The following is a 26,583-nucleotide window of genomic DNA, read 5'->3' on the forward strand; positions in this document are numbered from 1 at the left end:
TCTCCAAGTTGCCCAGAATTTCATGTAATTATCATGTAGGGAGGAGGTGAGGTCCTCCATGTACATTAGGTCATTGACCTTGGAAATCCATTGGGATACAGTTGGTGGAAGAAGACTTTTCCACCTTTCTGGGATACACGCTCTGTCTGCCATAATGAGAATTTTTTTTCAATTAATTTTTGTAAGTTTTTAGGGAAGTCTCGCCGTGATGTAGCAGGAGGAGGGCAGGACCCATCTCCTCGGTGTCTCCCGTGACTTGGCGGATGATATCAGAAACCTCTGTCCAAAAGGGCCGGATCGCCTCACATCCCCAGACCACATGGAAGAGTGTACCCTCCTCTCTACCGCATCTGCAGCAGGCAGGATCTGCCGAGGGGAATATAGCATGGATCCTAGAGGGCACCCTGTACCATCTGGACAATAATTTGTAGCTGACCTCTTGGAATCTGGAGCTAATAGAGGAGCTGTGTACAAGAGAAAAAATGCGGTCCCTTTGCCCCGGACTAAGGCTGATGTCAAGATCCCTTTCCCATTGCAGTATATAGGGTGGAAGAGGTTGGTTAGTGAGGGAAGATAACATGGAGTATACTACAGAGAGCGAGTAATGTGCTGGACCTGTACCTTCGCATACGAGTTCGAACTGGGTCTTGGGGAGTCTGAAACGCTCCTTAGGTGGGAGTTTGCCGAAGAAGTGCGCAAGCTGTAGGCATCTCCAATGTCCCAACGGAGCTGGATTTTGTCTAGCGCCTAGCATAGCTATTGAAGGCCATTCAACGTCGTCCCTGAAGTCCTCCACCCGGTCCACTCCTCCCTGTATCTAGAGTTGGAAAATGGGATCAGACCCTCCCGGTCCAAAGAGGGGATGACTCAGGACTGGGGTTAGCCTTGAACAGGTAGGGAGCATTTCCAAGCATACCACCTCAGTATTACAATAGGTTACTGTTGGGCAAAGAGTCGGGTGTGTTTTTACTTCTGCAAGGGCGACCGAAAGGAGCCACGGCAGTTTGTTTAGGGGTACTGTAGAAAAGGATTGTTCTATCTGGACCCATACCTTTTGTGTTCCATTTCTACACCAATCTATTATTCTGGAAAGATGCCCAGTAAGATGATATAGCTTCACATCAGGTAAGCCAATGCCACCCCTGTGCTTGGGTCTAGTCAAAATTGTTCGATTCGAGCTGGTTTGCCCGCCCATATAAAAGGAAGACAGGACTGATGCTATGGTCTTAAAAAAGGCGGGCGGAATTTTTACCGGTACTGCCTGCAATAGATATAGGAGCCTAGGTAAAATGTTCATCTTGTTAATTTGGCATCTTCCGAACCAAGAGAACAGCAGCTTCCCCCAACGATCAATGCCTGGCATTTTAACAGGGCTGTGTAGACTTCTTTTATCCACTTGTCTTGAATGTGTCCTTCCCTTTAAAGCATTGTTATGGCAGATGAATGTATTTAAGAGAATGGAGCCGATCTCCAATGATGGACACAGGCAATGGACAGATGTGGCGCTATTCCTTGAGAAAGAGGTAGAGCCATTTTCCTAATCCTGAATAAACCCTTTAAGTAAAAAAAAATTTGTTTAAAAGAACAGAAAGTCCTCAGTGGTTGATACCTTTTATATTTCCCTTTAAGTAAAACATTTCAGCAGTCCCTCATTACTTAGAGGTTTTCTCTTAAGCGATCAGATTCTCCTTATCTATGCTGCCATTTAGCTGTCCTAACGTTACATAGACATTGCGGAATACACTTGTAAGGCATCTGATCTTTAGCCATTTTTTCTGTCTTCTCAAAAAATGTAATTCCTTGATGCTGTGCTCTTTAGCTGCTTATGATCCAGTCACGCAATGTGGCCGCCCGTACTTATTTGTTTACTGCTAAAAACAAGAAAAGCAGTTCTAAGACCCAGAGGATGCCAGCGCCAGCTGTTCAATGGATTGTCAACTTCTAGTGACTTAGATTTATGCTGACCACGTAGCACAAGAAATCACTGCTGCTCACGGAAACTGGAAATGTAGGAAAATATGATGGGTCACATGAAAAATTTAGAAGTGTGCCATCAAACTGATAAATGGCACAGCTTTTTACCATTTTCAAGGTGTAACCCCTTTTTTGGGCTGTTTATTTTGTCTGTATAGCTTTCCACGTGTAGGTGCTTAAAGGGAACCTGTCAGATTTGGGGCCTATAACCTGCGGCCACCACCAGTGGGCTCTTATATACAGCATTCTAACATGCTGTATATAAGAGCCCAGGCCGCTGTGTAGAACATAAAAATCATTTTATAATACTCACCTAAACAATCGCTGCGGTGGAGTTGGGTCATATGAGCATCTCCGTTCAGCAGTGTCGGCACCTCCTCTTTCGGCCATCTTTGTCGTCCTTCTGAAGCCGGGGTGCATGACGCGTCCTACGTCATCCACACTAGCCGACATCGAGGTCCTGTGCAGGCGCACTTTGATCTGCCCTGAGTAGACCAGATCAAAATATTGTAGTGCGCCTGCGCAGGACCGGCGAGTGTGGATGACGTAGGACGCGTCATGCACACAGGCTTCAGAAGGAGGACGACAAAGATGGCCGAAAGAGGAGGCATCGGCACTGGAGAACGGAGACATCTATGACGCAACTCCACCGCAGCGACCGTTTAGGTAAGTATTATAAAATGATTTTTATGTTCTACACAGCGGCCTGGGCTCTTATATACAGCATGTTAGAGTGCTGTATACAAGAGCCCACTGTTGCAGGCCGCAGCTTATAGGTCCTTTAAAAGGGAGCCTGTAACCAATTTTGTCCCCAATAAGCTGCAGCCTGCACCAGTAACCCCTATATAAACAGTAATCTGGCATACTTTATATAAGAGCCCAGACCACTCTATATAACATAAAAAAAGCTTTTATTATACTCATCTGTGGGGCAGTCCGGTTTGATGGGGGTCACTGATCTTGATTCGGCGCCTCGTCTCTTCTTGTGATAATCCTCCTCCTTCCCTGCCATGTGTGGATGACACGTCTTACATCATCAACATAGCGTACTCCATTGCGCTGCTGCGCAATTCTCTCCGCGGGCAGAGCAAAGTATTGTAGTGCGCATGAGTGATGTGATCTTTTCCCGCGCATGCGCATTACAGGTAGAGAGAAGTGAACCTGCGCAGGAGAGCAATGGAGGACACTGTGTGGATGACGTCAGACGCATCATCCACACGAAGCAGTAAAAGAGGACGGCGATCCCAATAGAGGTACCGCATTAAGATCAGTGAAGCCCATCAGACCGGAACACCACGCAGGTGAGTTTAATAAAAGGTATTTTTTATATTATACAGAGCGGCTTGGGCTCTTATATACAGTAGAATGCTGTATATAGGAGCTGACTGGTGGGAAAATCCTGGTGACAGGTGTGGGTCCTGCTCTGCCCCATCCATTGAGACCTGCTGGAACGAAGAATGTCAAATTACTAGAGATAGGACCACCTTGTCGCGGTGGGATGGCTTTTACGTTTCTTTTATCAAAATAGTGTTACCCAAGTACCCTTTATTACTGACATACTGTACTACTATTTACTTACTGCACTGTACATAATTATTATTTTCCTAGGTTTTTTGTCTGTTAAAGGCTACAGTGTGAATGTACACCTACATGCTCCAGACCATTTTTTCAATTTGTGCACCATGATATACCCACCTGTAGGTAAAAATATATCACACACACAAATACAGTATGTAGCAGTATTCGGCAGAGAGTGTAGCTATAAGATCAGACTACGCAGGGTTTGTTTGTAGTCTGTAACCATGGAGACACATCTGAAAAGGAGGTTTTTTTCTCTAATTTCTTGATACTACTTCACGTTAACTTTTTATTTATAATTTCCATTAAGAAAACCAAACAAACTACCCTTGAACGATTTTTTTTATTTATTTTTTTTTTTAGCAAGGGCTTTCTAATTTACAATAGTATAGATAACCTCAAAAAACAGGTTGTAACGGTCATAATTTTGATTGTAAATCCAGCCGTAAAGGGGAGACTGGAGGATACGATGACAGGGATAGTCCGGCACCAATGTGCACAGCAGCTCCACTCACATATTCAGACGTCAGTATCGGAGCTATCAATTACGCCTTTCATTTAATAAGTGCATGAGAAAATGAATTTACTATAGAAAGTTGTTTTTTTTTTTTTTTTTTGTCCCAGTACATGATTTGGTTTTCCCCTTTCCCTTCTGAAAAGTGGATTCACATGGGGTATTTTTGGCCTTTATTACCATGTTAAAGGGAACCTGTCACCAGTTTTTTGCTCTATAAGCTGCGGCCACCACCAGTGGGCTCTTATGTATAGCATTCTAACATGCTGTATATAAGAGCCCAGGCCGCTGTGTAGAACATAAAAATCACTTTATAATACTTACCTAAACAGTCGCTGCGGTAGAGTTGGGTCATATGGGCGTCTCCGTTGTCCGGCTCCTCTTTCGGCCATCTTTGTCGTCCTTCTTCTGAAGCCTGGGTGTATGAGGCGTCCTACATCATCCACACACGCCGGCATTCAGGTCCTGCGCAGGCGCACTTCGATCTGCACTGAGCAGGGCAGATCAAAGTATTGTAGTGTGTCTGCGCAGGATCGGCGAGTGTGTATGACGTAGGACGCGCCATGCACACAGGCTTCAGAAGGACGACAAAGATGTTCGAAAGAGGCGGCGCCGGAGAACGAGGAAGCCCATATGGCCCAACTCCACTGCAGCGACCGTTTAGGTGAGTATTATAAAGTGATTTTTCTTGTTCTACACAATGGCCTGCGCTCTTATACAGGATCTTAGAATGATGTATATAAGACCCCAGTGGTCGTGGCCGCAGCTTATAGGCACCAAATCTGCTGACAGGTTCCCTTTGAGTCTATTTTAGCTTTTGGGTTTTTTTACTACAATAATTGAAACTGAACAGGTACTTATTAGAAATCTTAATTGTATACTATAGTTGTTTTGTAAAGGTTTTTTGCAGAGATTCGGGCTCTAGGTGGGGTGTTTTGGGTTTATTTTTTAACCACTTCCTTCCCATTGACAAAATTGAAAATCTGTCATATGCTAAAAAGAAAAAAAAAAGCCTGAACATGTTATACAGCCAACATTTATTTCTGTAGCGTAGTTCCATGAAGCCATCCTTAAACCGTCACCAAAAGTCATATGCATTTTTACAGTGATTTTCTTTGTCCAATAATGGAAAATTTAGCCAATAAACTGCTGTGGATTTCACCTCCGCAGGAAGGGGGGGGGGGGGGGGCTTCAGTGGATTACAGTATCAGGAATTAAAGAATCAGGGATCCACTTGCCCCGGACATGTTTAGCATGGAAACTGATATTTTCAAAGCTGTAGAATCCCCCCTTTCAATGTAATAAGGTTGAATCTTCTATAAGTTTGCACCAAACCCTGCACACAATACAAATTTTGCTGGAGCAGTCAAAATAAAATCCGAAGCAGAAAAATCAGACATGATGGGACCGACCCTAAGAGTATGAACACTGATTTTTTTTTTTTTTTCAAGGAGTTTTTACTTGACTACGGTAGGTCTGCTTAAAATGACAAAAAAATAAAAAAAAAAATACTTGAAATACTCATTCATTTTCCTATTGAAAAAAATATTTTCTGTTTATATGTTCAATTGTAATTCATTTTAATTTAGGCTTCAGGATTGGAAAAATGCCAGATGGAGAAAGAAAAAAAAAAAAAAGAAAGTGCATGTCACTTATCTGAAGCAGCCTCTCAGCACTGTCCAATCAAAAATCAGCAAAAAAGCAACAACGCTTCAAAACGCCACAAAGAAGAAGTGTTTTTTGAAAAGTATTTCATAAAATAAAATAGTCATTGACTGCTTTCAACAAAAAAAAAAAAAACCCTCAGTGTGCACATACCCTATGGCTGTGTGCCCACGATCAGGGTGCACAGCGTTTTGGACGCAGCGTGTTTTCGCCATATCCAAAACACTGCGTTATACAGTACAAGCACAGTGGATGGGATTTCTAGAAATCACGTGCCCACTGTGCTTGTTTTTCCCGCAGTGTAAACTGACCAGCATGTCAATTTATTGCTGCGGAGCTGCGAGTTTTCCGCAGGGAGAACAGAAAGAAAGCAGCATGTCCGGATCATGGACACATATAGCATGTCTACCATTGCACCAGTGCTTTTGTGCGCTCTGCCTGCATCCCCCACTCTGTCTATGGGAGGGGCTGCAGTCAGAGCGCATGAAATCAGCTTTCTTTTTTCATTACGGACTGTTTCTGCAGCGATTTGAAGCGCACGTGTGCTGTTCAAATCGCTGCAGAAATTTCTGCAGGGACAGTACGCAATGTGCGCACCGCACATACCCTAAGGCTGTGTGCGCATGTTGCGTAATTGCATGCAGTAACGCTGCGGTCTGCACCGAAGCGTAACTGCATGCGTCCTGCGTCCCCAGCATAATCTATGGAGATTGTGCATGAGACGTGCGCACGTAGCGTATTAGAGCGCAGTGCTTTGGCTGCTGCCCGAAGCACGCGTTAAGAAGTGACATGTCACTTCTTTCGTGCGCTCTGCATGAAGTCCCTGCTCTGTCTATGGGAGGGGCTACATGCAGAACGCATGAAATCGGCTTTGGTTTCTGCAGCGATTTGAAGCACACGTGCTGTTCAAATCGCTGCAGAAATTTCTGCAGGGCCAGTACGCAACGTGCGCACATAGCTTGACATGTCACTTCTTAGAACGCGTGCTTCGCACAGCAGCCGAAACGCTGCGTAAGACGCCACATGCGCACGTCTCCTGCATAATCTTCATAGATTATGCAGGGGACGCAGGACGCATGCAGCTAAGCTGCGGTGCAGATTGCAGCGTAACTGCATGCAATTACGCAACGTGCGCACATAGCCTTAGTAGCTCACCAAAATTTGAAGCAGAGATTTGCTTGCCCATAGCAATCAATGTGATGACTTTAAAATAATGATAAGCGAGCGAGCACAAAAATGCTGGCGTGCTCTTTACTCGAGTAGAGCAGGTTGGACACTCTGAAGAGCTGGACTCGAGTAATGAGTATAACGGAAGACAATTATTGGGCAGTTTGGCTCACTGCCCACACACAGGCAGCTATAAACAGAGCATTTCTGGGGTAGGGTGGGCCATTCAGATGCTGCTAGCGACTCTCACTGGTGTGCTGGCTGCCATCATGCAGTGAAGTGAGCCAGGACTTTGTGTTGGCTCGATCACGAATGACGCATCCAAGCACACGCGATAGGCTAGTTTCAAACATGCTTTTTTTTTCCTTCAGTCGCAATCCGCCGTTTTGGAAAACGGATTAATGTTAACGGATTCCGCTGCTTCCCATACACTTGTATGGGCGACGCATTGCGACTGATGGTCCTGCGTTGCATCCGCCGGCCGACGCTGCGTTGCATCTGCCGGGCGGAAGGAACGCAGCATGTAGCGTTTTTCTGCGCCTCCCTGAGAGTCAAAAAAATACAATGTGCTGGATTCCGTCGGCGTCTGTCATTTTTATAATGGAAGCTTATGGTGGCAGAATCCGTCATTTGACAGATTCCTGTGATGCATCCGTTTTTACACAATTGCGCATGCTCAGATGAGTAATTGTTGAAAAAAGGCTACATCGGATTCCGTTGTTTTGCAGCATCTGACGGATCAGTTGTGCCACTATATGCAACGCATCCGTTACATCCGTCACACCACGCAATGTGCCGGATGCCGCACAACGCAAGTGTGAAACTAGCCATACTCGGCCGAGTACACAGTGTACCCAAGCACCCCGATGCTCCATCGAGTATCATGCACACTTGCTCATCATTTATTCAAAATTCTGATAAAACCTCTATAAAATCTCCCCCACTTGCAAACAATGGTTCAAGTGGTGAGATCAAAACAAAACACTATGAAGATAATATTACCTGGAGGAATTTCTCATTTTAGTGTATGTGTTTTATTTATTTAAACTAAGTGAAGAAATTCCATACATTTGTGTGAATTTTCCCTCTAAGTATCATGCAGATGCTTGACGCCAAGACGTCCTCCTCCTGTCTTATTCTCCGATCTATCACTGATCCTACTCATTCGGTAATGGCTTTGACTGTAATCTCTGCCAAGGAAACATTAAAATTGATAAGAAACTGTTGTGTAGCTCTGAGAATGGGCATTTTAACAAATACACAATTACGGTAGTTCTTCGGCAGATCACATCCAAAAAATGATGGAACAATCTCACAAATAGGTAGAATTCTGAAGACTGGCCACACAGTTAAGGGGCCCCATATCAAATAGATAGCCGCCAGGTGACCGATGGCCACCTTCTTGGTCAGTTCTCTCTCCAGACTCCTCTATATGCTGCATCCAAAACGCTGACACACTGGATTGTGTGCACATACCCTTCTACTCAACCTCCGGCATATTCAAGCTTTTTTTGGCTCCGCTCCGGTCCAACCTTGTTACTAATTTCTCACTGAAGTTACACCACAAGCTCTCAATGCAAGTCTATGAGAGCCAGAACAAGGCTCACATAGACCTGTATTGAGTTGTGACCTCCGGTGTGCTCCATGAAACATCAGAGCCACTAGCAGGTCACAAATCACAGGAGACCGACCTGAGCGGCGGAAGTGATAGATTAAGCTGTCGGAAGGAGAGTATAAAACAGGGAACTTAATTTAAAAGCACCACTTCAGTAGTTCGATAAAAAGAAAAAACACTGGAGCGGTGCTTTAAAAGTGGTTAATGGTCAATATAGAAGGAACTGATACATAACAAGGATCTTGACTTCATGCAACAGTGAGCAACTCCTTAAAGCGCTCCAATCACCAGGATTTTCCTATATAACCTTAAGCCAGTGCTATACTGGCACTATCATACTGATTCTATACATATCTTAAGTTGTCAGCTCGGATGTATAGTTTTTGAAACACAAGCAAGTAAAGTTTGTAAAATGAACAGTTTTTTGACTGGCAGAAGCTGCTGAGCAGCTGATAGCTGGGGTGGGTATTCATAGTGACTCCCGCCCAATAGCGGTTGTTCCATCCCTATCTTTTATTTATGCCAATTCCATTATAGAAGCGTTTTACTAATTGTTGCGGCTAACTCAAAGTGGCTAAAAGGACCTTGCTGATATCATACCCATGTGTGCAGAAGGGGCGGGGCCTCAGCCAATAGAAAAATGTTGCTTCCTGGTATCAGCTATGTTGGCTGAGGCCCCACCCCTTCTGCTCACAAGGGTATGACATCAGCAAGGTCCTTCTAGCCACATTGATGTAGCCACAACCATTCGTAAAATGCTTCTATAATGGAATTAGCATAAATAACAGGATACGGATGGACAGGCAGGGGGTGGGAATCACTGAGAATACCCACCCCAGCTATCAGCTGCTGCCAATCAAAAAGCTGTACATTTTACAAACTTTACTTGCTTGTGTTTCAAAAACTATATATCCAAATCTGACCACTAAAAGGTATGTGTAGAATCACCATCCTAGCACCAGTAAAGCACTGGCTTTAGTTTATATAGGAAAAATCCTGATGGTTGGTGCGCTTTAAAGTAAATGTATCCATATTTGCAACACCGGAGGAAGATGACATGCAAAATGATCTGGATACGAGGAGATCCCTGCATACATGATACAATGGGTCTAAGCACCAATATGGGAAAGTGCAATTATTATTCCAATTCATAGAAGGCTCTGAAACAATAGTCCCAAGGTCAAGCCTAGTGGTAATGATGGATGCTGGTGAATACCGTAACACTAGAAGCAAGGACACAGTATAGCATCCATATAAATAGCACTGCTTTCAGTCATGGACTCAATCAAAAATACCACTAACCCATGGGAGATAGGACAAGAGACTGCCCTAGAACTGATGACCTCCCGCAAAATGGAGATTGAAATTGAAAAAGTTTCATATATAAATGTCTATGAAAACATTACATCCTTATATTGCTTGAACAAAATGTAGACCTCTATTGGCTCTTGCTTACAGAAACACACTTCCTATAAAATGACATGAGGCCGCTGGTAGATTTTGCCACCTCAGGCACAGGTCATTCAAGTGAACTTTGACAAATATTTTTAAAATTAGATTTGTCACTGAGACACATTTTTAAAGAAAGTACACCAGCCTCATCAGGTCAGAGATCTATTTATTAACCTACACAGTTTGTGTTGTGAAATATGGTGACAGGTCTGCTGTAAGGTCTGCCCCGAGATTTATAAAACAGAGAATTAGCAAAATGTTCATTCACCAGATGAATTGATCTTTTGGTTTGCATAAAACAACATCATTCTTAGCGGTGTAAACAATGGCTGCTGATGCGCACTGACCGATTTATTACAGATTGTTGAGTGCACATCTGAAGCGCGGTCAGTGTGTAACGGCAGAGTCGGACGGTTCAATTTGTGGAACAATGGTCCATTGTCGAGGTCAGTAATACTTGGTAACTGAAGGGGAAGCTGGCACCTTCTGGGATCTCCTCTGCGACCAATAAACAATCGCTGGTTATTCGACATGGCACATCGCGCAGTGAAAATAGACTTCACTACAGCAATCAGGTGCAATCCACAAGGTGAAACCTCTACTCAGACCCATGACGGTTTGGATTGTAAGACAAATGCTGCACGTTGTCACCTCTTCACAGAAACAAACACACATGAACCACAGAAGAGAGGGAACCGGCGCCTGCCATCTCCGGTGTGTAACCTAGCAACCATTCAGGTGTATACATGTGCACCATTGTGTTTCACACAAAAGGTAGAAATCCATAGGAAGAACTAGAGAAGGGCAATCATAGGGGGGGACCGTTCTGTTTTTACATAGATATGAAAAAAATACAATACAATATAATATAATATAATAGTAATAAACTTAAAGGATTATTCCCATCTCCACACACACACACACACACACACACACACACACACTAGCTGTAGTACCCAGCGTTGACCAAGATAGTAATTTGAGTATTTCCCCCCCCCCACTCTCTCAAAATCATATTAACTGACACATAGGCTTCTTATACTAAGATTGTCCTTCGTTGCCTCTAGCAACCAATCAGAGCTCCTGTTTAGGACCTGTAGCAAAACAGAAGCAGAGATGTGATTGGCTGCTATAGACCACCTGATAAATATCCAGGCCGTCAAAACAGCCAATATATTACCTCACACATCCAAACAGTAAGTAAGCGGGGGGGGGGGGGGGGTTGGCAAATAACTATTATTAAGCAATGTGCCCACGCTGCAGAAAATGCGCGGATTTCTCGCGGAAAAGCCGCGGATTTTCCAGAAATCTGCAGCACAGCTACTCCCCAGCCATGTCTATGGCATTTGGGAAATGCTGTGCAAAAAATCTGCAACATGTCAATTATTGTTGCAGATTTTCGTGCGGATTTTGCCTATTCAATAAAAAAAAAAAAAAAAAAATGCAAAATCCGCAACAAAATCCGCGTCAAATCCGCATCAAATCTTCACAAAATCCGCACCTATGAAAAGGTGCGGATTCCGGGGGAAAGCTGCGGATTTTGATGCAGAAAAATCTGCAGATACAGAGTCCCGTGGGCACATAGCCTAAAACGCAGAGTTAAATTGTCCCCTCAAAAGAGTCTATGACGTTCCCTGAGTCAAGTGAGGCGTCTGTGCAAAATTTCGTGATTGTAAATGCGACGGTGCGGATTCCTTTAGCGGACATACATACACACACACACACACACACACACACACACACACCTTTATATATTATATATACTGTATATGGACCGATAGGCTATGTGCCCACATTGCCTTTGTGTGCTTTTTTTCTGCGCACAAAAAAAAAAAAAAAAAAAAAAAAAAAAACACATGTCTTGGCAGGAAAGCAGCTGAAAAAACATGCTTTTTTTATTGCGTTTGCGCGTTTTTCACTTTCGTTGTTTCTTGCTTCTTTTTGTTTTTTTTTTAGTGATCGTTATTGCAGGGATTTCTGCGCTGTACCACCACGATCACTGCCGGATGTCTGGCTGATGTTACAGCTGGGACCCAGCTCTCACTGCCCGGAGGGGTGTCTGCGCCGCTCCCAGTAGTTTTACCCCCTGAATGCTGTGATCAATGCGATCGCTGCATTTAGCAGGCAGGGAGAGGAATCACTTACCTCTCCCTGGCAATCAGGTCCCTCTAATGCAATGACAGGGACCCAATCGCTGCAATAGTAACACTGGGTTGCCACCATGACGACCCCGAGTTACTGAGCTACGGAAAACCTCACACACCATGCTGTATGATGCATAGTGTGTGAGGCGATGTGCTGCACTATAATCCCCTGTAGTGATAAAGCATTGCAGTGGATTGTAGAAACTCAGAAAATAAACAGACAATTGACATACTGTTTCTTTTTCAGCAACAAAATCCTCAAGAAAAAAGAAGCAGCGTGTGCACAACAAGTAAGGATTTTCATAGACTTTGTTAGGATGATTTTTTCCTTGCTTTTATTGATTAAAATAAGCAAAGAAAAAAAACGCATAAAAAAAATGCAACGAGAAAACAAAAACCCGCCATGTGGGCACAAGGCCATAGTTCCTAATAGTCATAACTATGGAAGCCTAAGATATAGCCATGTCTTTTACCTCATGTGCAGGGCATTGCAGTGTCAGAAGAACTATACTACATTTCTAATTAAAGGTATTTTATAATTATATTATTGCAAATACTACCTACTGGGATAGGATATTAGGATGGGAAAATCCCTCTAATATAATCGCTTAGTACAAAGTCTACATGAGAGCCCACAAGTTTCCATTCATGACAACAATTAATTTATCTATTGCAGGATAAAGCGCCCGTTTCACATGCAGAATGACCCCACAAAACAAGATTGGATTTCTGCGGTCATTAAAAATGGATTGACTTCATTTATTAGAAGTTGGGAAGCAGGCGGGGGATAAGCAGGTCAACACGAGGATGACAGAGCGGAGCTTTGTAAGCAGAAAAGACGGGCGGCTCAGCACTCCGAGCTCCGCTGCACTTCAGGCACCAAATGCATTTCTTGTATCTTTTCCAAAGTGCTAGGAAATCTGTGCTGACTTTCAGTGACAGAAGTGCTCTTATAAACTGGAAGGGTTGGCATGTTATCTTAAAGTTGTAATTTGAGATCATGTCGCAATGTGTAAAAGTAAAGATGGTAACATTCTTTCAATTTGGTATAAACTGCATCCAAGAGGGGACAGATTATGAAATATCCTGAGAGCCGCACAGATGACACTAGGTCTTCATTCCATTATCCCAGCACTTACAGGGACTTAGGCTCTTTCACACATCCGGTTTGTGCTGAGCGGCACAATCCGGCTCAAAAACACATGCAACGGATGTGGCGAACAAATTGGATCCGTTGCATGCGTTTTCCCATGCAGCCTGTCCGGTTTTTGACGGATGCGGCTTGATACTTAGCATGCGCAGTTAAAAAAAACTGCATCCGGCATCCATAGGCTTGCATTGTGAAACGCGCCGCATCGGATCCAGCGCGATGCAGTTTTTTCGCCGCACAAAAAAAACGTGCCAGGCAACGTTCCATCCGGCCGCCGCACAGGCTAAATATGCTGCATCCGGCAAAAAACGGACGCAACGCAAGGCCATGCGGCTCAATACGGCGCTAATCCAAGTCTATGCGGCAAAAACGCAACCAGCGGCAAAAAAAAACGATTGCGTTTTTTTTCTGCAGAGCGCCGTATTGTGCCGCACAGCAAAAAACGGATGTGTGAAAGCAGCCTTAGTTGGCACAAAATGACTGATCAAACCAAATGGAGGCGCTTGGTGCACCCTTTATGTGGCCAAGCAGGTCACTGCAGGGTACCACAAACTTATCTTCCACCAATCTCTGCCCTCCTTTTTATTGTAGACAGCTTTTGCTTTACAGGAGTATGGAGTGAGGAATAAAACAAGTAGGTGGGAAGCTGCAGGGACCTGCTTTGACAAAACAAGGGTGCACTAAGTGATGGTGCTTGGTATGAACAGTCATTCTGAGCTTAAAAACTCCCTTTAACCCAGGTCATCTGGAATTTCCAAACATCATAAACAAAGTTAAGAAATGATGAGAGGCTTCTGTGATATCTGAAAAGGTGCAATCCTGAATAATATATGGATGGGGACATCATCTCCGAGCATATGATCACAGGCGGATTCCCTGGACAGCCGCGACTGCCAAGCTGATGATGACAGCTCAGTATAGCCTCCAGCCTCCAACAACATCATTAATCCCACCTCACAGGGGAGTGGGAGCATAAATCTTCCCAGGCACCAGGCTTTTTTATTTTCCACTGAAACAGTTTCTATGCAAAATTATGAATTCTCACTTGTAGGGGCAATCGCACCCGGGCCCTGGTTAATGGTAAGGATCAAAACCTCCACATACTCCTATATAAGAAGTCAATGGAAAAAAAAAAAAAATGTCCCCCTTTCTAAGATTGGCATGTCATACACCAGCGCACTGGAGTAAGAAGGGGCAAATTATGGGGAATCTCATGTGAAAAACGCTATTAAAGGGAACCAAACAGGCTTTTCGTATATAAGCTAAAGCCAGTGCTATACTGGCACTATCAGGCTGATTTTATACATACCTGTAATGGTCAGCTCAGATGTATAGGTTTTGAAATCCAAGAAAGTAAAGTTTATAAAATCGGCAGCTTCTTGAGTGACAGTAGCTGAGGAGCAGATAATATCTGGGGGGTATTCATAGTTATCCCCTCCCCCTGTTAGAATTAGCATAAGTATTACACACTCAATGTAACTTTGTAAATACAATCGTATTACTTGGTAACTTATGTTACACAAAAAGAAACCTAAGTTACCAAGTAAAAACATTGTATTTTGTATTTATTTTGTATTGTTGAAAAATCAAACTGTGTTGAAATCTATTGAGAATAGTTCAATGTACGTTATGTATTCACTTGTTTTTGTGCTGCCTTCAGAGAACAGTCTGTAGCCATTAATAACGCAGTTTTTGGCTTCTGAATGTAACGCAAGTTACCGTGGAATGACCTAGACCCCGCTCCTTCTGATTACATCGGTATGACCGCACCACAGGTCCTGGATGTGAAAAGTTACATCAATTGTATAATACTTATGCTAATTCTAACAGGGGGAGGGGATAACTATGAATACCCCCAGATATTATCTGCTCCTCAGCTGCTGTCACTCAAGAAGCTGCCGATTTTATAAACTTTACTTTCTTGGATTTCAAAACCTATACATCCGAGCTGACCACTACAGGCATGTATAGAATCAGCCTGATCGTGCCAGTATAGCACTGGCTTTAGGTTATATACGAAAATCCTGGTGATTGGTTCCCTTTAAGGCTTTTTCCCTCTCGCCAAAAGGAAACGGAACTTTCACAGATGTATAAGGGGTAAAAGTTTTTAATTGACATTTATCAAAGACCTCTCTCCGAAGCCCCTACTTTTTATTGACGAGGGACAAAAACCCAAAAATATCTGACAGTTTCACCTTTTGAAGATTCTAGTTTGGCTTCATGTGGAAAGGATCAATAAAATGTCAAGATTCACCTCTAAGATTACTTACAGACCATTCTTCCCCTCCTCTTTGAAGAGGGTATTTGCATATGTTTATTTAAGGAAATCTGTCACCAGATTTTTGCAACCTAATCTGAGAGCAGCATAAAATAGGGGGCAGAGATCTTGATTCCAGCGATATGTCATTTACTGGGTTGCTTTGTGTAGTTTTGATAAAATCACTGTTTAATCAGCAGGAGATTATCATTAAAGGACTACTTGTCCTGCTGCCAGGTAGTCCAGCATATGCATGAGCTCTATATAACTGCTAGATCTGCAGCTGATAATAGATTGATTGTATCAAAATGACAAACAGCTCAGTAAGTGACACACCGCTGGAATCAGGGTCTCTTTCTCTACATTATGCTGCTCTCAGATGGGGGGGGGGACAAAAACCTGGTGACAGATTCCCTTTAAAGAGAATTTGTTAGCAGGATTTTGCTATTTAATCTGAGAGCAGCATAATAGAGGGCAGAAGAGCATGATTCTAGGGATATGTTACTTTTAAGGCTGTGTGCAGCAGGTTCAATACAATCATTGTTTTATCAGCAGATTATCATCACTGCCTGACTAGGTCTGAGGTGCAGGCCTGTCCAGCTAATCTGTGTAACCCGGCTCCACCAGTAATTTGTAGCTAGCTGACAACACACAGTGTATACAAGGGAGTGGGGGGGGGGGGGGGGGGGTTGGGGAGTCACACAGGGCTTAACATTCTGACCACTGCTACATCTACAACAGAAAAAAAATAATCAGAGATTCTATCAAAAATGCACCAAGCAGCCCAGTAAGTGCCACATCACTGGAATCAGGGTCTCTGTTCCTACATTATCCATCTCTCATATTACATATCAAAAACCTGCTGACAGATTCCCTTTCAGAATCGCTGGCTTCTCGTTTTCTGCTTTCGGACCAAATGAGTTCATCAACAGGAAGTGATGCTGCGATTGCCACTCACTTCCTGTTAATTGCTTATTTGGTCTGAAGGCGGGAAGAGAGAAACTGGTGGTGATTGGATGTGGGGCTCGCGTGATGTCACATTGTGATATGAGCCCCGAACCGTGATTACTGAAAGCGCACTATCAGCGCTATAATGGGAAGTGAGTAGAGGGCCTTTTATTTTAACTGGGAGAAACAAGTGCAATCAGAAGGGGTTGTCCTAGTAGTGGACAATGCCTTTAAATCAGCAGATAGGATCAGATCTCAGAAAAAGGCCTCAGTTCCACTTACGTTTTGCACAGACAAGTGCAATCCGATAAAACATCGGATTGCTCTCACTCTAGTGCAAAACTATAGGACAGTGTCCATCTGCGATTGATTTCTCATGCCATATCAGCGTGAGAAATCAATCTCAGCATGCTGGGTTTGGCAGTGATTCTTGGCTCACAACCCCGCACACAGGTCTATGGGAGCATGTGAAACATCGCACTGCACTTGCATGTCATCCCACTGCAGTGCGATATACGCAGAGGCAGGCAGCGGAGAAGATGGGGAGAAAGTGCTCTCTCCCTCTCCTCCGCAGCTGTGACCCGATCGCAAGATCACATCACAGTCGCATGACCCCCAGACGACGCTCGCAGCAGAGGGTTATTAGCATATCGATTCCGATGCTCTTGCATTTGAAGCAAGTGGAACTTTACCCAAAGACAGACAAAAGCATTACATGTTAGACTATCATAGTGGGCTCACTGATGGAAACTCCGTTAACTCATTCTGCAGCCAGCAATAGACCGTGCAAGACATAGGCTTTTGAAGGCAAATTGCAAAAGGTTTACTGAAACCCAGCTGTAAAAATGATTTTTAGCCCAAATTATATGCACTTAACTGTAACACAAAAAAGGACATCCCATTTAAATCCTTGACTTTGCACACAAGCAATGGCTGCACAGCTTTTCCATGGATATATTTCCTCTTCTATTGTTGCCATATACCTTGTCTACAGAGACTGAGTATAAGTAGAGGTTGAGTACACCGGCCGCTTCAAATAGACCGACAAGACAGCAAGATATGGCAGATAACCATCTACAGGACGCCATACACATACCTGGGCCGCTGCCAAACAGGAACTTCTCACCCCGCTGCCAATGGGGTCCTCTCATACACCAGGGCGCACCCTATTGAACACTGGGAAATCAATCAGTAATCTGTAGGAGAGGGGTATGTATACAGTATGTGAAAATGGAACAGAGACCAAGGCCATCCAGCCCGAGGCACTCCATCCTACGGCTGGGGACATATACACTCGCTGCCTACATTTACTTTTTACATTGAATTTACATACTAGATCCATCTTGCATTTGCAAAAAACATCTATTTCCCAGTGATTTGGTCAGTGTTTCTCCGTGCCTCCGATTTTACATTCCATATATTCCATTTTTAACATATGCAAAATAAAAAAAGCAGATAGAGCAATTTACAAATAGTCAAGCCACATGTCAAAAAAAAATAAATAAAAAAAAAAAGGTACCATCCTGCTGTTGTAGGTCATCTCGATGGTCGAAATCAGTCCACAAAACAGGTCTAAATGGGGCATTAAGTACCGCAGCTCCACATAAGTGTCTATGAAAAAGGACAGCAAATGGATAGTTGACATTCTCCTAATTATAAGCTGAGGGTTGTCCAAATATTTTGTAGAGATATTCCAAAGATCCATATCCCAGTGACTCCAAGAACAGAGATCTGGAACCTGGGAACGAGATCTTCAGAGCCACGACTGGACTGGACGGGCGCATGCACAATTTCCACTTCATTCTTTACCAATGACATAGGCGCTAAAGTGCACACATCATACAATGTGTGATTGCAAGGTCTCTGCCACCAAGATTAAAGGGTTATTCCCATCTTCATAAATAAGTATTGTGGGATAGAGCTTGTAAATACAAGCCATTTAGAAATGTACTGGCTGTAAAACTTTTCAGCTGTTCTTGAAAATATTGACACTATTTGTTTACAGCTCATTGCCTTGGAAACCAGCTACTGCTGATAGACTGCAGAACATGAGCAGTGCTTACAAGCTCTTTTCTATTGGGCTTGTAAGCACTATTTTAAAGGTAACTAGGATCGCTGTAACGCGCTGTTGCCTCCTAAGCTTTAGCTCAATGCCTACAAGCAAAACAGCAGCGATGGTCGGTCTCTATGGCAACAAGCTCTAAAGAAAAGTGTTAATATCTCAAGAGCAGCTGCAAATTTTAATAAGGCTAGTTTCACACTCGCGTTTTTTTTTCCTTCAGTCGCAATCCGTCGTTTTGGAAAACAGTTGAATCCGTTAACGGATTCCGCTGCTTCCAATAGACTTGTATGGACGATGCATTGCGACTGATGGTCCTGCGTTGTATCCGTCGGGCGGAAAGAACGCAGCATGTAGAATTTTTCTGCGCTTCCCTGAGCGTCAAAAAAACGCAATGTGCTGGATTCCGTCAGCGTCCGTCATTTTTATAATGGACGCTTATGGTGGCGGAATCCGTCATTTGAGTTTTTACACAACTGCGCATGCTGAGTTGAGTATTTGTTGAAAAAAAAAAAAAAGCTACAACGGATTCCGTTGTTTTGCAGCATCCGTCGCATCAGTTGTGCCACTATATGCAACGCATCTGTTACATCCGTCACACAACGCAATGCGACGGGTGCCGCACAACGCAAGTGTAAAACCAGTCTAAGCCGTAAATTACAAAAGGGCTTGTTTTGCAGGCAAAATGCCATAATATCCTTCTATGACTTTGTGAATAACCCTTTTAAGGGTATCGGGTCTTATCTAACCATGGAGGATACTTGGCTGTTTCCATAACTCTCTAGTAAACAACACAAACTGAGCACTTTTGGGAAATTTTATGGCTTCAGTGACTAATGCTCTGTGCATTTCTGTAATACTACTCCCCACATTCCCGTTATCAGCACACACTTTGATGTTTCCGTGTCACTGATGTCTAGTGGATGGACCTTGTCTACTGAGAGCTCGGGTATCGATCAATCCTGAACAGTGGATGTGTCAATTAATAAGATGCTTTAGGGGAATTGTAAAAATACAAACTTAAAGAAAATTTGTCAACAGGTTTTTGCCACCTAATCTAAGAGCAGCATAACATACTGGCAGAGACCCTGATTCCAGCGATATGTCACTTACTGGGCTGCTTAGTGTAGCTTTGGTAAAATCATTGATTAATCAACAGTAGATCATTACAGGACTACTTGGCCTGCTGCCAGGTCGTCCAGCATATTCATGAGCTCTGTATAACTGCTACATCTGCAGCAAAATAATGATTTTATCTAAATGACAGCAAACAGCTCAGTAAGTGACACATTGCTGGAATCGGGGTCTCTGCTGTTATGCTGCTGTCAGATGGGAGGAGCAAAACTTGATGACAGATTGCCTTTAATTAAAAAGTATTTGTGTATGGACACAATTTACATCCCTTTTATCATGGGTGAGGACCTGTGTGTGGTCTGCAATCCATTGCAACATTATATAACGGAGGTGTTATTCATGCAATATTCCTGGACATGTTTTCAAACAGTAACACCAGTAGTACGGGACTGGACAGTGACTGCAGATAGCTGACATCGGCAAGACGCTCCCCTAAATTGGAATAATTCCAAACATCCATCCATATGCAGGGTGAAGACCGCTGAGTGGCTATCCTACTGCACGTCCATCCATAGGCAGGGTGAAGACCGCTGAGTGGCTATCCTACTGCACGTCCATCCATAGGCAGGGTGAAGACCGCTGAGTGGCTATCCTACTGCACGTCCATCCATAGGCAGGGTGAAGACCGCTGAGTGGCTATCCTACTGCACGTCCATCCATAGGCAGGGTGAAGACCGCTGAGTGGCTATCCTACTGCACGTCCATCCATAGGCAGGGTGAAGACCGCTGAGTGGCTATCCTACTGCACGTCCATCCATAGGCAGGGTGAAGACCGCTGAGTGGCTGTCCTACTGCACGTCCATCCATAGGCAGGGTGAAGACCGCTGAGTGGCTGTCCTACTGCACGTCCATCCATAGGCAGGGTGAAGACCGCTGAGTGGCTGTCCTACTGCACGTCCATCCATAGGCAGGGTGAAGACCGCTGAGTGGCTGTCCTACTGCACGTCCATCCATAGGCAGGGTGAAGACCGCTGAGTGGCTGTCCTACTGCACGTCCATCCATAGGCAGGGTGAAGACCGCTGAGTGGCTGTCCTACTGCACGTCCATCCATAGGCAAGGTGAAGACCGCTGAGTGGCTGTCCTACTGCACGTCCATCCATAGGCAGGGTGAAGACCGCTGAGTGGCTGTCCTACTGCACGTCCATCCATAGGCAGGGTGAAGACCGCTGAGTGGCTATCCTACTGCACGTCCATCCATAGGCAGGGTGAAGACCGCTGAGTGGCTATCCTACTGCACGTCCATCCATAGGCAGGGTGAAGACCGCTGAGTGGCTATCCTACTGCACGTCCATCCATAGGCAGGGTGAAGACCGCTGAGTGGCTATCCTACTGCACGTCCATCCATAGGCAGGGTGAAGACCGCTGAGTGGCTATCCTACTGCACGTCCATCCATAGGCAGGGTGAAGACCGCTGAGTGGCTATCCTACTGCACGTCCATCCATAGGCAGGGTGAAGACCGCTGAGTGGCTATCCTACTGCACGTCCATCCATAGGCAGGGTGAAGACCGCTGAGTGGCTGTCCTACTGCACGTCCATCCATAGGCAGGGTGAAGACCGCTGAGTGGCTATCCTACTGCACGTCCATCCATAGGCAGGGTGAAGACCGCTGAGTGGCTACCCTACTGCACGTCCATCCATAGGCAGGGTGAAGACCGCTGAGTGGCTATCCTACTGCACGTCCATCCATAGGCAGGGTGAAGACCGCTGAGTGGCTATCCTACTGCACGTCCATCCTTAGGCAGGGTGAAGACCGCTGAGCGGCTATCCTACTGCACGTCCATCCATAGGCAGGGTGAAGACCGCTGAGTGGCTATCCTACTGCACGTCCATCCATAGGCAGGGTGAAGACCGCTGAGTGGCTATCCTACTGCACGTCCATCCATAGGCAGGGTGAAGACCGCTGAGTGGATATCCTACTGCACGTCCATCCATAGGCAGGGTGATGACCGCTGAGTGGCTATCCTACTGCACGTCCATCCATAGGCAGGGTGAAGACCGCTGAGTGGATATCCTACTGCACGTCCATCCATAGGCAGGGTGATGACTGCCGGAGGGGACATTCTACTGAAAGTCCATCCATAGGCAGGGTGAAGACCACTGGGCAGACATCCTACTATTCGTCTAGCCATAGGCAGGGTGAAGACCACTGGGCGGACATCATACTATGCATCCAGTCCGGAGATGGCCGACGTTGCCTTGTACAAGGGCCGCAGTTAGGCCATGTTCACATATTGGGCATTTGTTGTGTTTTTTACCTCAGTATTTTTAAAGGCCCCGTGCACACGTTGACTATTTGGTGAGTTTTTTTTACCTCAGTATTTGTAGCCAAAACCAGGAGTGGAACAATCAGAGGAAAAGTATAATAGAAACACGTCACCACTTCTGTATTTATCACCCACTCCTGGTTTTGGCTACAAATACGGAGGTAAAAAAAACTCACCAACATCATTGCACGAGGCCTTAGGGATACCACAGGCCATTGTTCCTAACATGTCATCCATGAGAGAAGTCCACAGGTGCTTACACTTATTATTTAACCCATATAATGCCAAAAAGGAAGTTGCTTAGCCTCAGGCATACACTTTGACCCTCCCACCGAAAAAGACAGACCTGTTGAACTAGTCTAATTATTTCTGAGGTCAGGGATTATTTTAGGCTACAAGGAAAGATCAATTCTTTAGAAGGAATGCAGACTGAGCTGCTGCAGAAGCTCACAATAGGATGGCCGCTGCCCCCGAGACGCAGAATGCAACTTTCAGCCCCCTGAGATAGAAATATTGACGTCTGCAGTTTCCTTGGGGGGGCAATTAATGCCTGAAGGTGTTAATGTTCAGTCCCACATTGATCATATGCATACAATTCAGTTCCAGCAACGTCTGTGGGGCTCGGCACTGCAGAACGCTTTGTCCACTCCAAATACCTTACAGATGATACACACGATACCTAGACTGGCAGGAAAAACATGGCAACACCCACGGCTGTGCCCGGCTGGTAATAGCGTCACACATTAACTCAATATTAGCAGGAAGGTAAACTCGGCAGATTCATCCTACACATGAGAGAACGCTGCATAGGAGCAGGACGAGCAGGTCAACACATTGTGCAATTCTCTCAGACTCCTATAGACCGTACTGACATAGTTTAAATAGGTGTGGTATTATTAAAAGGGACACATTCATCACCTATGACAGGACGTACAAATACTGCATCCCGGCGTGAATGTGACACCGACACTTCACTAGGAGTGGTGGTCACACGTGCATTACTGCATCCAAAAGCCATGGAAGTGAATGGAGCAGAGGTCACGCTCCATGACTTCAGGACCCTGTGATTAGCTGAGCTGGGGCACAGTGATCACATTTATCACATGTAGTTTATAGGACAATCCTTTAAATAAATACATTGTGTTATATGTAAATATACAACCGCACTCCTGCTGAAAATAAAAGGTCTATTCAGTCTAGAAGTGTCCTGGAATAGGACATACCACTTCTGAAGTGTTACTATTTTTCTTAAAACCAAAACAAATGGATCCCAGTGAAGACAGGATGAGACTGGGTGTAGATGTGAGCGATAAATGTGGCGTTCTGCCCCCTGCTGTGGTACCATCACTTTATGGTGCAAAATTAGATGTGATATAGGATTTGCAACACCCATTAGACTGACTTCGGCCAGAATGCCGATCGCGTGACCAAAACATCGCTGTATTGTAGCAAAAACCAAGTAAACAGTCGCACGCAACCCTCAAAGTACCGCAACTTGCAAAAATTCAGAACCAGTTGATTTTTTTGCGACTTGCTTGTATTCATGGTGCCTTGCGGGATGCAATGCGACTAGTGATGAGCGAGCACTGCCATGCTCAGAGCTCCATACACGTAACTAGTGATGTGTGAGCACTGCCATGCTCGGAGCTCCGTACTCGTAACTAGTGATGTGTGAGCACTACCATGCTCGGAGCTCCGTACTCGTAACTAGTGATGTGTGAGCACTACCATGCTCGGAGCTCCGTACTCGTAACTAGTGATGAGCGAGCACTGCCATGCTTGGAGCTCCGTACTCGTAACTAGTGATGAGCGAGCACTGCCATGCTTGGAGCTCCGTACTCGTAACGAACAGGCGGACGGGCGCAACTCGTGTACCAGAGTATCTTGGAAGTCAACGAGAACAGAAGCATTTTTTCCGATAGATCTTCCAGAAAAATGCTCAAGTTTCCCATTGGACTTCCAAGCCTATCAAGGACATCCAATTTCTCTTTACGAGCACTGAGCCCCCGAGCATGGTAGTGCTCGCTCATCACCACGAGTATGGAACCCCCTCCTCCCCCCCCGAGCAAATTAGTGCCTGCTCACCACTAGTTACGAGTACGGAGCCCTCGAGCATGGTAGTATGCGCTCATGACTGGTTACGAGTACTGAGCCCCCGAGCATGGTAGCGCTCGATCACTAGCTACGAGTACTGAGCCCCTAATCATGGTAGCGCTCGCTCATCACTAGCTACGAGTACTGAGCCCCTAATCATGGTAGCGCTCGCTCATCACTAGCTACGAGTACTGAGCCCCTAATCATGGTAGCGCTCGCTCATCACTAGCTACGAGTACTGAGCCCCTAATCATGGTAGTGCCCGCTCATCACTAGCTACGAGTACTGAGCCCCTAATCATGGTAGCGCTCGCTCATCACTAGCTACGAGTACTGAGCCCCTAATCATGGTAGCGCTCGCTCATCACTAGCTACGAGTACTGAGCCCCTAATCATGGTAGCGCTCGCTCATCACTAGCTACGAGTACTGAGCCCCTAATCATGGTAGCGCTCGCTCATCACTAGCTACGAGTACTGAGCCCCTAATCATGGTAGCGCTCGCTCATCACTAGCTACGAGTACTGAGCCCCTAATCATGGTAGCGCTCGCTCATCACTAGCTACGAGTACTGAGCCCCTAATCATGGTAGCGCTCGCTCATCACTAGCTACGAGTACTGAGCCCCTAATCATGGTAGTGCCCGCTCATCACTGGTTACGAGTATGGAGCCCCCAATCATGGCACTGCTCGCTCATGACTGGTTACGAGTATGGAGCCCCCAATCATGGCACTGCTCGCTCATGACTGGTTATGAGTACTGAACCCCAATCATGGTAGTGATCGCTTATGACTGGTTACGAGTATGGAGCACCTGAGCATGGTAGTGCGCTCTCATCGCTGGTTACGAGTATGCAGCCCCCAATAATGGTACTGATCACTAAATGTGACCCCATCCGCTTGCATTATGGTACACAACAGTGGTTGCTTAAAGGGAACCTGTCATGAGAAATGTCCCCTAAAACCTCACAGATTCCCCCTCTGCAGCTCCTGGGCTGCATTCTATAAAGGTCCCTGTTATGATTGTGGCCACTTTCTGACCTAAAAAAAGTGTTTATAAAGTTGTACCTTTTTTGCTTCTGATTCTGTAAATACGTCCCGGGGGCGGGCTGCCTGATGGCCGTTAGTCTGCCCCCTGGTCCTGTATGCCGCCCCCCTCGCTGATTACAATAATGCTGGACGCCGCCCCCTGCTACATCCATCGCCGCGCATGCCCAGTGCCCATCTGACGGGGATGAGCACTGTGCCTAGCGTCACCGCTGGTGACGTGCACGCAGGGTTAAGATTATGGGCGGTGCTGTGATGTTTATCGGCCTGCTTCGTTCTGCGCAAGCGCGCTGCTGGTAATCTGATCTCCGCGTCTCCTCCTGATCGGTGTAGTCACCGCTCCTCCCATCTATTTCCTGCCTCGGGGCAAGATGGGAAGGAGGTGACGTGGGGGTCAGCAGCAGCGCGCTTGCGCAGAACGAAGCAGGCCGAGGGGGCAAGCGCGGCCCCGCGATTATGGGCGGTTGCTTAGGAATAAACATCACAGCACCGCCCATAATCTTAACCCTGCGTGCACGTCACCAGCGGTGACGCTAGGCACAGTGCTCATCCCCGACAGATGGGCACTGGGCATGCGCGGCGATGGATGTAGCAGGGGGCGGCGTCCAGCATTATTGTAATCAGCGATGGGGGCGGCATACAGGACCAGGGGGCAGACTAACGGCCATCAGGCAGCCCGCCCCCGGGACGTATTTACAGAATCAGAAGCAAAAAAGGTACAACTTTATAAACACTTTTTTTAGGTCAGAAAGTGGCCACAATCATAACAGGGACCTTTATAGAATGCAGCCCAGGAGCTGCAGAGGGGGAATCTGTGAGGTTTTAGGGGACATTTCTCATGACAGGTTCCCTTTAATGAAAGCCGCCATGTATGACAGTGTGACCAAGATGTGAGTGCACTCGGAGCACGGCGTGACGTGTCGTCCCAGACGGAGCCCTACACACATCTGCCAGCAGCGGGCACTTACCCAGGCGGGCAGGTCTGCAGTGCTGATGCTGTGCTTCACCGTCTTCTCCTCGTTCTCCAGGAATGCCAGAGCCCGGTGCAGCCTGGAGCTTTTATTCCCTTTATTTTTCCTAAACCACATAAGGAAGACCAGCGCGATCAGCAGCCAGCTGAAGCTCAGCCCGAAGTACCCCAGCACATACACCGGGAAGATCAGCACGAAAGTCTTGGCAAACTGGTAGAAGAGTCCTGCAATATCCACACTGATCATGCCCGGCTCCTCAGAGGGCACCGCAGGGGGCGCAGAGGGGCTCCCACTCCCCTCCTGTTTGCCCTCGTCCTGGGTCATCCTGCACAGCTCACAAGATCACCGGTGTCCGTGCTTCAGATCAACTCCACAGAATCTGCCCCCTCCTCCTGCAGACGGCGGCTCAGCCACAAGCCCACATGAGGCTCCTGCGCCCCCCGGCTCCTGTGCTGCCCCCGACTCCTGCGCTGCGCTGCGCTGAGCCCGCTGCCATGCACAGCCACTGCAGACTCCTCCGTGTCACTCAGGCCCCGCCCACTGTCCGGCCACA

General features: G+C 45.8%; 1 protein-coding gene across 3 annotated transcripts in view; it reads right to left on the bottom strand.

Annotated features, from left to right (window-relative positions):
• The window catches only part of ESYT2 (extended synaptotagmin 2), a 212,419-nt gene extending 185,836 nt beyond the window's left edge, over positions 1-26,583 (bottom strand). For all 3 annotated transcript variants that reach the window (XM_075315456.1, XM_075315455.1, XM_075315454.1), the window contains exon 1: positions 26,028-26,583. In XM_075315456.1, coding sequence (XP_075171571.1) covers positions 26,028-26,354 — 327 coding nt within the window. In that variant the 5' untranslated portion in view covers positions 26,355-26,583. The remainder of the gene's footprint in view (positions 1-26,027) is intronic.

The sequence above is a fragment of the Anomaloglossus baeobatrachus genome, chromosome 6 (assembly GCF_048569485.1).
Source record: "Anomaloglossus baeobatrachus isolate aAnoBae1 chromosome 6, aAnoBae1.hap1, whole genome shotgun sequence".
Classification (NCBI taxonomy): domain Eukaryota; kingdom Metazoa; phylum Chordata; class Amphibia; order Anura; family Aromobatidae; genus Anomaloglossus; species Anomaloglossus baeobatrachus.